General features: G+C 40.8%; 1 protein-coding gene across 1 annotated transcript; it reads left to right on the top strand.

The window, feature by feature from the left end:
- Positions 1–1,125: 1,125 nt before the first annotated feature.
- On the top strand, positions 1,126–11,924 carry crabp2a (cellular retinoic acid binding protein 2, a). Its single transcript, XM_044116805.1, has 4 exons — positions 1,126–1,433; positions 7,072–7,250; positions 7,799–7,915; positions 10,947–11,924. Exons 1-4 carry the CDS (start codon positions 1,352–1,354, stop codon positions 10,995–10,997), a joined length of 429 nt encoding a protein of 142 aa, XP_043972740.1. The 5' UTR covers positions 1,126–1,351; the 3' UTR covers positions 10,998–11,924.
- The last annotated feature ends 371 nt before the right edge of the window (positions 11,925–12,295 follow it).

Here is a 12,295-nt window from a genome sequence, read left to right as displayed (position 1 = left end):
GTGTTGGGGGGTGCGGGGGTTGTGTGTGTGGGGGAGAGAACAACAAAACCAGCCGCAGTGTGAGATGCAGTTCGCTGCATTTGGACGAAGCTCATATGCGTAAAAGTGCATATCAAGTTTCCAGACGCTGTTATGCCTTTGTTAGTCATATGTCTCTGTTACAGGTTTGTGTTTTAGTGGGTTGGAGCGTTCACACAACATACAATAAGGGACCTAAACCCTCATTATTGCCCACCCGTCCTTTGCTGGAGTCACCGGTTAATTCGCCGTTCAGTGAAGCGGATAGGATCATCCATCAAGAGTCAATAGTTAACGTCGGCTTTGTCCAATTTCCATCCATCATCACCGCGTGCGTGACTGTGCGCGTGCTCTTTACGTGGATACCTCCTGCCCTGCGGGCCCCCCGCCTCCTGACCCTACCCCGTCTACCAGATCTCCTCCTCTAGCCCCTTTCTTCCGCCCGAGCAGCGGGGGGCAAAAAGCTTCAACGTGCGTCAACCCCACCTCTTCATACAAATCCCCGCACACCCTCATGCTCCCGTGCGCTTCCCACAGGAGGGTTTTATTTTCCTCTAACGCAGCCGCAGTTAAATTGATATATCCCAAAAGGTCGCAGCCAGGAGCTGTATCCCATTACCAGCACTTTTATTTTTATGGCACAGAGCAGTGGCGCACGGGAGACTGGGGAGGGGGTGAACTTGACTTTCTTTTCTGTTCACAAACATGCACACACACATACAGAGACACACACACTGCCGCTGCCATCCACTCAGTCTGCCAGTTGACTGGTTCTGCCTTCGCACCGCCCTGCCAAGACGACATGTTCTGTCAACAGACTGGCTTGGCTACATCCTCCCTCTTTTGAAACGGCAACGAAGCAATCAATGCAATCTGCATGACAAGTTGCAAAAACGAGACTTCTCCTGCGCGCCTGGCAGCTGGGGCTGCCATTAAGGTTGATGCTAAGCGTCTCCAAATGCTGGTCTGGCTTGGCTCCGCGCGTTAACCGTGAAATGCACAAGTTGCCTGCAAAGGCGGGGTCAAATCGAGCCCCCTCTCCCCCTCATCACTCAGTAGGACTCCGGGGCGTGCCCACATTAAAAAACCGGGGGGGCGTGCGCATCTCCACACAAGTGTCTTTGCTTGCCATTCATTTTAAACGCAGCAGCTTTGACCGAGCATCATACAGTTAGAGATAAGAGCTGTCAGACGCAGCCGCTCATACTGAGCCAAATCAAAGCATCCTCCAGGCTTCGGGTCAGGCGGAATAACTGGAACTTATATTTTACGCGCGGAAGAACTTGGACCTGTCAACTTACTTTAATTAATATCTAACTACCTGCAGCAGAAGATGGAGCGCCAAATCCCCGATTTCTCTGGCACCTGGGAAATGAAAAGCTCGGAAAACTTTGAAGAGCTTCTGAAAACACTGGGTAAGCAAAGAGAGTGATGCTTAAAAGTTGCTTCTCGCTTCTTTTATATAGGGTAAGGGGTATATTACTTTTACAGAGACTTGCTTCCCATTAATCACAAAGACCTCGTTCTGCAGGACACAGGGTCAGATCTTGTCATGCACGTCCTTGCGCAGGATCAGCCTGTTCGGCTCCGCCGGGGGTGGGGAGTCTTTGTCATTCTGCAGAACCAAAAACTCAAAGCTTGGGCCCCCACCCTTTTTCTCTCTCCCATCTCCCCTTTTGACCTGCCCTCACAAACACAAAGGAGACAAACGGCGGCACATCTCTGCGTGAACAACCTCCGGTTATCTGGGTGTGATTGCTGAGGAGGGCCGTTATGCCACAATACAGTAGGGCAGACAGTAGCATCATTATGTAAAGTATCAGTCGGGGAGAGGAACAAACACCTGCTGACGACCCAAAGCTGTTTGAGCCCCTCAGGCTCACAGCACCACTAAACGTCTCCTGATGCCATGATCTTTTTTCTATTTAAAAATAGGGTCATTATTCCACATTTAACACAGCAGGTTTTACACTTAACAAGCCAACAACCAACTGAAATGATAGTTATTTAAAAAGTGAAATAATTGATAACTACTACCCATTATGCCAGCCAATAAAATTATCCACCAACAACTGCCTGCAAGAGCGTAGAAAAGTTTTGTGAAGGAAAACTTTGCAGTATGTTCAAGGGAACAACACAAGTGAATGAGAAATTCCCTTGACTTGCTCATACAGATTTAACTAAAACAAGCAAAATATCCCAGAAAAGGTTTTCTTTTTATTTCAGGAATTCAATTCAAAAAGTGAAATTAAATAGATTCATCACACAGAGTGACATATTTCAAGTGCTTATCGCTCTACTTTAGATGATTAAGAAGAACAGCTAATGAAAAAACAAACACCTGTTCCTGAAAGTGTTATTTTTTATTAAAAAAAAACAACAAGCAACAAAATGTTCATTAAAACCATTATTTTTTTCCATTATGGCCTTGACAATCATGATAAAATTAATGTCCAGCAGACAATAACTGATAATAACCAGAACAAAATGCAAAATTTTATTGCTAAAATTCACAGAGTGCTGCAACCATGCATGCACTCAGCTTTAGTAAAGCTCTTCCACTCAGAGCTGGACATTGGTAAAGATGAGTGGAAGAAAAAATGTGGAAAAGATGTACAAGTAACATGAATAACTGCAGCCTCAGGAGAATCATAAAGAAAGTCTAATTCAAGTGTTTGATAAGTGGTTGATAGCCTACACTTGCATAGTATTTACTACACACATGCTGACGTACTGAAGGTGATTTCTACGCTGCATCCACAGCTTTCATCTGTGTCTTACCTGAACTGATGAGGAAACAGACTCGACTGTTGCTCAGTGGTCAAAAATATTCATACTCTTTGGCAAACCCACTGAGTTTCTCTTCATATGACGAGCAGAGTTGGGAGGTGGGAGGAAGCTTTTTAGTTAGTTTTTAACATCTCATGCCTCAACAGGTTAGGCAGAAATTATGGTGGGTCTGGTTTGCCTACAGTGTGAGGACAATTTGTTCAGAAAAAAAGAAGAATCGACTTATTTTCCATGCGGTAAAAGTGACTTTGTTAAATTAAAGGGATATTAGACTACATCAAGTACATGCTGCGACAATCATAAGGAGAGGAAGTTTGAGATACAGACGGTAACATTGGAAACAACAATATATACACAAAGGGAGGAACATGTTCAGTACTGTAAGAACAAGCAACCACATAAAAAATAACTTTTACTGGTCTGTTTATAACCATTCAATGCTTTCTAACTTCAGATAGAAGCAGTGGAAATTATTTAAAGGGATAGTATTATGTACTTTCCAGGCATATAGTGACATTTTATAGCACAATCAAGAAACTATATTACCCTCAGTCGCTACAAAAGTATTGTACATTTCAAATATGACTTAAGAAATCTATCTTTGTAATTTAATGCCTTGACTGGACCTCGGCCTCTACAAAAACTCTTGATCTTTCTGAAACCTCAAAATGTCTTCACTACAGCGTTCTTCTATTAAGCATTTGACAATGTTTTTACCAGCGATGCACTGAGAAGTAGCTCGTATTATCAGCTCAACAGATGTGCAATTCCACCAGATGTTTTCTAATTGTTGCTGGCTAGTCTGAAGGAGCTGAGTGGGAGAGGTCTGCTCCGTCAGGCAGAAGCTCGGAAGCTTTGAGGAGGAGGAGCTTCATCCTCGAAGGCGGTGCTTGGTCCACTCAGGCATTTTGCACAGTTAAATATTTACCAAGGGAGGTTCAAGGAAATCTCAAGCATTCATGAAAGAATTAAGGCAACACTCAAGCTGTGTCATGACTCTGCTGCAATAATTTCTGCCTTGGCTTTTGTTTATATTGAAATGAAGCTCTGCTTTTTCTGGTTATTTGCATCCCTACATCTACTTGCTTCGGACCTGGCAGCCATCACTCACGAGGATCCTATCTCTCCGGCATTTTCTAATTATTTTTCATTAGATGGTTTTCCAGGTCACACCTGGAATTCGCGTCATCAACTCAGAGAGATGACCTCACAGAAAACAAGGCCGCCCTTTGTCCAGCTTTCTCTCAGACGCACTCGCTTTAATCCTCAGCACATGGAGGTCACTGAAATACCTGTCAAAGGCCACTACTGTCCTCAGCTAACATTCATTATGGCAAAGAATTCCTGTCGAAGCAATTAGCGAGCATGTTTTGCTCCAATAATCCTTCCTGTTCGTCTCCATCACTCTGTGTGTGTGTGTGTGTGTTTGAGGGGAGGAGGAAAGGGGCTCTAACAAAGGACAAGATGGCGATATGATTAGGTTGCACTGTGTGCAGTAATCAGGGGTCAGGATTTCTCAATATTGTGCAAAAGTCTAAAATCATTAATTGTTTGATTTCATTCTATTTGCAAGGAAACAAACTTTAATGATAGGCAGCTTATCGAGGTTTCTGACGGCCTTTTAAGTTTCCTGTTTTCACTCATTTGTTGTCCTGAACCCAAACATTTCCAGAGATTGATTGTTGAATCATTCGACTCAAAACCCCAGAAATAAACCAGCGCTGTGTCCACGCATAACAGGCAACTTAGCACATATCTGTATTAATATGGATCTCACTTTGTTACAAACAACTCTTAAGTGTGAAATTAATTGAAGATAAAGCACTTTAACACATAAAAAGATATTTTAGCACCAACATAATAATTCCCAGTGAACTAATGCTTCGTACCTGGCATTCAGGAGATGATTAACTGGAAATCTTTATTGATTGTTTCAGTGTGACATAATTTTTATTTATAATTCTTCTACTTTAGATAGTTTCGGGGCCAAAATCATCCTTTGGTTTTTCACAATTCTAAATTTTAAGCACACACTACACCATATATTGTCATGGTTTGGATTGGAGGGAAAGTGGAAGAACAATTTTTCAGAAAGTCCTGGGAACCCATAATCCAAAGGCCATTAAAAGACAAGAAAAAATACAAATAAGACAAATAAAACTTTTGCAAGAATGCAAGTTAATCTGACTCTCTAGAATGTTGCTCCTGGTTTCACTGAAGACACTTCACAGCTGGACGAGGCCCTTCTGCACCACTGACTCTCCTCTCACCATCTAGATATCCTCTCTTCCTTGACTAACTCCTCCTCTCCGTCTCTCTGTCCCAAATGCTTCCCATGCACTTTGACCTCTGACCCTGACTGTCTCTCTATGTCTGTGTGTGTTCTGCGGTGAGGTCTGCCTTTTGGTCCCACGTCTGCAGACAGGAAGGCTTGAAGGTAATCTTTAGCGTGGAGGATTTTGCAGAAGCATCCAAGCCTTCCTTCTGTCCTCACCAAATGGTTCACACTTTAGGACATGAACTCTGTTTGCTCACCCATAAATTTTAAGAGGAATTTTAATCATTTATGTAATTTTTTATTGCAAGTAAATACAAATAAATAAGTAAAAATGTGGAGTCTGGAGGTTAAATCCATTATTACGGAAGCTTGTGGATATATTTATTTATAAAACAAAGAATATTTGTTGTTTTTGTTAAATTTGTTTTGTATTTAGTTTTATCAAATTCAATGAAAATTACAGGTTTCAGGACAATATAAAGAAAGGAGAACAATGAAAGAATTACCAGACTGATTACTTGTCAGTGTGGATGCTGTGAAATAATATAGAACAAAGTCTGTGTGCAGAAGTTCCTTTAAAACTTGATGCTACATACTAATTCATCTAAAACATGATCACGTGAAACATTATGCACTCCAGAATTTAGGATCTTTACTTGAATAAAGTCTGCTATATGAGTTTGTAAAACTGCACATATTGGCAATGTGTTGGAAACCTTTGCAAGTCTCCCTTCAAGTCTTTGCCTATTAACTTACAACTCAGTGTCACAGAGTGCAATCTGCATCGTTTTCCTCTCCTCCTCAACCAGATGCAGATAATGCAACCTCTGTCCTGTGCAGCATGTGTCCTCTGCATACAGTGTGGATGCTGGACACATTATTCATGCTTGGTGACTGTGCATTTCTCTGTGTGTATATTTACACTCGGTGACAGGTGGGAATGTGTGTGAGGTGAGAGGTGTGAAACTCAACTCGACGGAGCATACACACTTCCCCTCGCACTTGGACAGAGATCTTCACACACAACACACAGACTTTCTGCCCCTCGGCAGTCTGAACCCCCACACCTCCTCCTCTCCTTCCTCCTTCTTCCACAGCCGTCTGAATCTCATTCCCCCTTGTTTCCCACACTGCAAAATCAGATTCTCTCTCTTATCTTTTACATACTTTGTCATGTTTCACTAACACATTTGGCATCAATTAAGTAACTTTTTTTTTTTTTTGTGTGATTTAGTAACTTTAATGCGACACAAGCATAATTTTAGCCGCTCAGATATGCAGGGATTGAATTAATAAGTCATTCAACAAATAAAACTCCCTCTGTGGTTACTGGAAGGAGGAAAGAAGAGAATAATACAACAGACTGAAGAAAGTGTAAATCCCCAGTTGAGCTTGGGTGTATTTCATCTGTGGGTGCATGTTTGCATGTGTTCATGGATGATGTTGTCGGGGGAGAATGCAGATGTGCAGACTTGCTTTACTTCATGACCTCATTATTTCCCCACAATCATTGCAGGAAGGATTTATGGGACGCAAGTGAGCGCTTTTCCCTCTCAGTAAAGCAGAATATCTTTGAACCTATTCAGTGGCTTCTGTCGCATTTCAAACATAAACGTATTTGTGTTTTATTGAAATTTAATGAGTTAGACCAAAAATCTGAAATGTCTGTAATTTGATCCCAGTATAAATCCAACTGTTCAGTGAAGGAGTCAGAGATTCATTAGAGAGCACTGGTGAACAAACAGCTTCACGGAGCGCTCCTTTCACATCACATGTTTGTACCTCTTTGTATTGAATCCCAATAAATTACACAGAGCACTTACATGACTCAATGTGAACAAACTGAAGAGGAATGAATACTATAAATACCTGCAGGACACAATGTTGAAAAATCTGTAAATCAGATTGTAACTCTGCGTCAGAGGGATTCTCACTTGCGCGCTGCACTTTTCTCAGGCTTTTTCTGTTGGACTTTTGTATTTCAGGGGTGAATGTGATGCTGCGTAAGATTGCAGTGAAAGCCGCCTCGAAGCCGCTGGTGGAGATCGCGCAGAACGGAGAGACGCTGTCCATCAAAACGTCCACCACAGTCCGCACCACTCACATCAACTTCACTGTGGGCCAGGAGTTCAACGAGGCGACCGTGGACGGCCGCCCCTGCACTGTGAGCAAACCTAGATTTATTCCTAAACATTATTGGTTGTTTAAAATGCAAACACTCATGTCAGAGGCAGAAATGGGTGTGCAAAGAAGGAGCAGCACACATGACATAAATTTATTTAATTATGCTTTTCATCATGATAAAACTAATAGCAGAGCTTTACTCCTCCCTGGTTCTCTGAGGGCCCATCAAGATACTTTTTGCTTTGCTTTTCAACATCCCAACATCTTCCTGCGCCATCCTCCCCTCTTGGCCTTTCTTGCCCTCTGCCCCTCCCTAATTCTCCCAGTTTTCCCTGCATGGCCTCTGCGTGGCCGTCTCCAAAGCAAACACATGCATCCAGCCAGGACTTCACTGCATCACAGCTTATCACTTCCAAGTCCCTGGCCCGCAATGGGTTATTTCTCCGGTTCCTACACTAGACACTGGATACTTTCATTGGATACTTTGGATTCTTTCTTTGTGAATGACAGTAAGCTGGTCTGTGCATCCAGGCAGTTATAAAACACATCGTCTTATTTTTCCCCCTCATGTTTTTGTCCTGCATTTAGAGCTTTCCACGTTGGGAAACAGACAGCAAAATCAGCTGTGAGCAGACTCTGCAGAAAGGAGAAGGTCCCAAGACGTCCTGGACCCGAGAGATCACCAGTGACGGCAAGCTGATCCTGGTAAATCACACAAACTGAGAAAAAACTTTGCTAAAGTAGTCAGAACACTTTAATGTTTTTACTTATTGTCACTCTAAAACTCAAAACGTTGCTGTATCTTATTGGGATTTCATGTAAATGATACAGAGTTTTCTTTTTGTAATATTCCTGAATTATTGCTTTGTAGATCCCCCTTTCTGTGCAAATAAAGCTGCATGTCTTTAGGAATATGCCTCTACTAGTTTTGCACAGATTTTTGACCCCTCCTCTACAAAATAGCTCAGTTTCAGTCAGACTGGATGAAAAGTGTCTGTGAACATCAGTTTTCAAGCGGGGCCACAGTTTCTCCAATAGATTCTTGTTTGGACTTTGACTGAGCCATTCTAACACCAGTATACTTTGATTAAAAACTATCCCAGTATAATGCTGGTTATATATTTAAGGTTTTTATTGTACTGGAAGGTGAAATGTCATAAAGAAGAATAATCGTCAAAAAGGTTCTTTTTTTTTCTTGTATTTTCAGATAATCGTCTTCCATATTATTGGTGTGTTTTCTCTATGTCTTGTGGCAAACCGTGAACTGGACTTCATGGCTTTCTTTCAAAAATTGGCTTACTGTTGCCACTGCTCCTTAAAGGCCAGGTTTTCTTTCCCAAAGAAACAGATTCTCCTACTTGGGATGTTGAACTATCTACACTGTAATTATGCTGTACAGATAATGTTTAAATTTATGTTCTACCATCTTAACTTTTAGATTTTAAGGCCTATATTTACATAAAATAGGAACAAAGTGAATAGTCTCCAGGCTCATATTAATAAAAGCTTTTCATCAAAAGGACAAGCTCCAGTTAGTCTTGAATATTCACATAGTTCAATTATAAATGTTATGAACAATAATAACATGTGATTTAAGGACAAACAGTTTGGAATGAGTCAGACAAACATCACAAATCAACTTGACTTGAGTTTTAACTTAAATCAGACTTTTAGCTTTTAGCCTTTCACCAAAGAAAATATTGAAAACTGTCCATGTAATACTTTGGAAACCAAACAAAAGAAAGATATATTGTTGGGGAAATGTCCTTTGTTCTGTTTCTGGGGCTCTTCATGTTGCCTCCCAGTGGCCATCAAGCAATACTTTATTAAGTCATTATGAAGATGGATTAGCTGCACCAGCGGTTCTGGTTGACTGGCGCCTTAGGCGAGTCCACCCCCCACCTTCAGACCCATTCTTCTCTTTTTTGTGTTTTCACAAAAGAATGAAGGTTTAATTAATGCCAAATGAATCTCTGTGCAACAACAACAACAACAACAAAAAAACCAGTCCAGGTTTTAACAACTGGAGCTGCTTAGATCTTAAATTACAGAAAATGCAGTTCAGTCCAGATTCCTCTCAAAAAAACTAAGTAGACCTTTAATTTAGCAACAAACCAGATCCCTCCTCCCAAAAATACAAACAAAAAGGAAAAAAAAAACAGGGGATGTTCCCTCTCCAGTGACTACTCATCCAATAAAGAATAGAAAACTTGCTTGGGGCACAACTGAGATAACTATTTCACTTTGATTAATTATGTCGCCCCCAAGACTACGTCACCTTGGGTGGTGAGCCATATCGGCTAAGTTAGACAGTGCCAGAAGATAGCATTGCCAGAGCTACATTAAAACATATGAGAAATGAGGCCGACTCAGTCAAACTCCAGTTTGACTTTTGGCAAAAAAATTAGGTTATCAAACTTAGCAAGTTCTTTGATAATCATATAATCTCAACAAGTGGGCTGCTTAATTTAGATTTCTATCAAAAATGCTATTTCTTAACAGAAACATTTTTTCTCGCTGGACAAATGAGCTCTAATTAAAAGTCAAAGTCATTTGAAGGCTTAAACGGGGTTGACGAAATGCAAAAAGCGTGTATGGTGTTTCATGCCGAGTTTGAAATGGTTAAAGTCCAAAACCACAAGCTAAATCCTACTCACAAGTCTTAAAAATGAGTGAACCGCAGTTGGTCTGGTTAGGAGAGGAAAAGCAGCCAGACAAGCAAATGTTCATCATTCCTGTTCCTTTTCTATGCTGGAAATGTCGCAAATCAATCCAAGTCTGGTCAGCCTGGCCACGATTTGACAACATGATCTGAGATCTCACACATCTTTCAAAACAGCGAGCGTTACAGAAACGCTCGAACGGGGAAGACACAAAAGAGTCTCTCATTTTTATTCTATCAAAGGTTACACAGTTCTGTTGTGCGATTTGACAGAAATTATACACTTCTAAATTCCACATGAGAACCTGGAGATGACAAAGAGAAGAATAAATCGTATTCCTTCCTGGGGTAAATACGTTTTTCAGCTGAGCAACTTGTAAACCAGAAAGGTATTTATGGGGAAATGCTTTCTTGAGGGCTGGCATTTGAAACTCTTAATTTTGCTCTAAAACACTAAACCAACAACCGCTGTGGGGCAGCCAGCGGCGATTGACGTGTTTGTGTCAGAGTCAAATGTCTGTCTTTGTAACCCTGTTAACTGCTGGATAAATCACATTACGCTGGCCTGCAAAAATAGAGACTGAATTTTGAAGGATAAGGACAAACTATTTACATAAATAAATCAGAAAAGTCTGACCCGCTTTTGTAGAGTCATAACCAGTTGCAGCTCCAAGTCTTTTTTTTATTTTTATTTTTATTTTTTAATATTTTAAACTTAGCCAGATTTCTGAACAGCCATTTTAAAGATTCTCAATTGGATTTAGCTCTAGACTTTAACTTTGCCATTCTGAACACCTGAATGTGTTTTGATCTAAGTCATTCCATTGTAGCTTAGCTGCATTTTTAAGCCTGAAGTATTGAGGATGTTTTTGAAAGTCCCTCTCCATTTCACCACCTCTGGCAAGCATAAAATATGAAAAGGGCTGGGTGTATGAACACTTTTGGGTGTATGAACACTTTTGGGTGTATGAACACTTTTGGGTATTTGCAAAGCAGTAAACTGGATCAGCATGAGTTATTGAAGGTTAAACTGAGTCCAATCCTGAGTGTTAACTCTGTCCTTTGTTGTTTCAGACCATGAGGGCGGATGATGTGATTTGCACCAGAATCTACGAACGACAATGAACAACAGCACTTCTCACTTTTTTTGCCCTTCCTGTTCCTCTCTCCTTTTCACCGCTCCCCCTTTCTGTGTGCTGAGAGACACCCAACCTGAAGATTTATTCCAGTTAACCTGTTAGCTCCACCTTATAATATTAATGTGGTAATTGTACTTAGCATGTCACATTTAAAATCTGAGCGTCTGCCTTCATTTTCCTTGCGCGTTTTCTGACCTGACCAGCTCCATTTTGGGCGGTTCACTGAGTTGCTAAATTGCAGCTCATGCATTTGTTGTCTGTGCATGTGTGTGTGATTGAGGGTTGTCCAGCAACAGCAGGCGAGATGTGAGACTATATTTGTAGATGTGTAAACCAATCCATGAGCTCTTCCTTTATCAGGTCAGTTTTGACGTCTGTCCTCTCCTCTTTCTGTAGCCTCGCTCTCCTTCGCCCCATCAAATTTGTTTTTTGTATTTATTACTACACTTTTTACACTGTATCTCTTTTGTATGGAAGAATGAGAAAATGACCCTTTCTAGGGAGAAAAAAATAAACCACCTTGACGTCAGCTCTTTGACTCTCCTGTGCAGAAAAACAAACTATTAAGGAGCAGTAAAGGCATTTAACGGTGCCCGAAGTTTTATGGTTTGTGAGTGTAGCTGCAGAATGTGTGGACATTAAATGGCTCCATCTTATTTTAGGCTTTCTCTCAGCTGTCTGCAACCAGAATAACTTGTCTGCCCCTCCTTCTTCACATTCTCTGTCCATCTTCTCCCCTCGTCTTCCTCATGTCTATATTTTTCATGCCTAGTTTTCCTGGATCTGCTCATCCTGCAGCTTTCCTTCACGCCCACAGCTGCAGTTCAGTAGTATTTGTCGTATTTTCATTTTGTTTGGCAGTTGGGAGTATATTGTTTGTTTTTTACGGTTCTTAATAAAGTTTAACAAGACATTTTTTCAGCCAAAGCCGTCCTTTGTTTCATTGTTTTGTTGCTACAGAGCCAGAAAATCTTTTACTGTTTCATTTGCCAGGTTTTTTTTTTGTTTTGTTGTTTTTGTTACACGAGTTTTTCTCCCACTAACCTAGCATTTTAAGATAGATTTGTTATTAGATGTTGCTGATAACGACATCTAATAACATGTCATTAGGTGTTATTAGACATACGGTAAAATGATCAATGGACTCTTCAGACTTCAAATGTTTTCCATACGTAAACGACAAACCAATGTGTTGACACAAATTTAAGAAATGCAGTTTTAGCTGCCAAAAAGAAATAGTCTGTCTTGTTTGATCTATAAAATACGAAAAAAATAACAGTGAAA

Source organism: Gambusia affinis, linkage group LG05 (genome assembly GCF_019740435.1).
Source record: "Gambusia affinis linkage group LG05, SWU_Gaff_1.0, whole genome shotgun sequence".
NCBI lineage: Eukaryota > Metazoa > Chordata > Actinopteri > Cyprinodontiformes > Poeciliidae > Gambusia > Gambusia affinis.
The sequence above is the reverse complement of the archived record's forward strand: the minus strand, read 5'-3'. Positions and strand labels throughout refer to the sequence as shown.

Bases quoted from the DNA above. Each gene is read 5' to 3' on its own strand.
- crabp2a (XM_044116805.1), top strand. From the start codon at position 1,352: ATGGAGCGCCAAATCCCCGATTTCTCTGGCACCTGGGAAATGAAAAGC. The intron at 1,434-7,071 runs GTAAGCAAAGAG...TTTGTATTTCAG, and splicing joins AGAGCTTCTGAAAACACTGG to GGGTGAATGTGATGCTGCGT. The intron at 7,251-7,798 runs GTGAGCAAACCT...TCCTGCATTTAG, and splicing joins TGGACGGCCGCCCCTGCACT to AGCTTTCCACGTTGGGAAAC.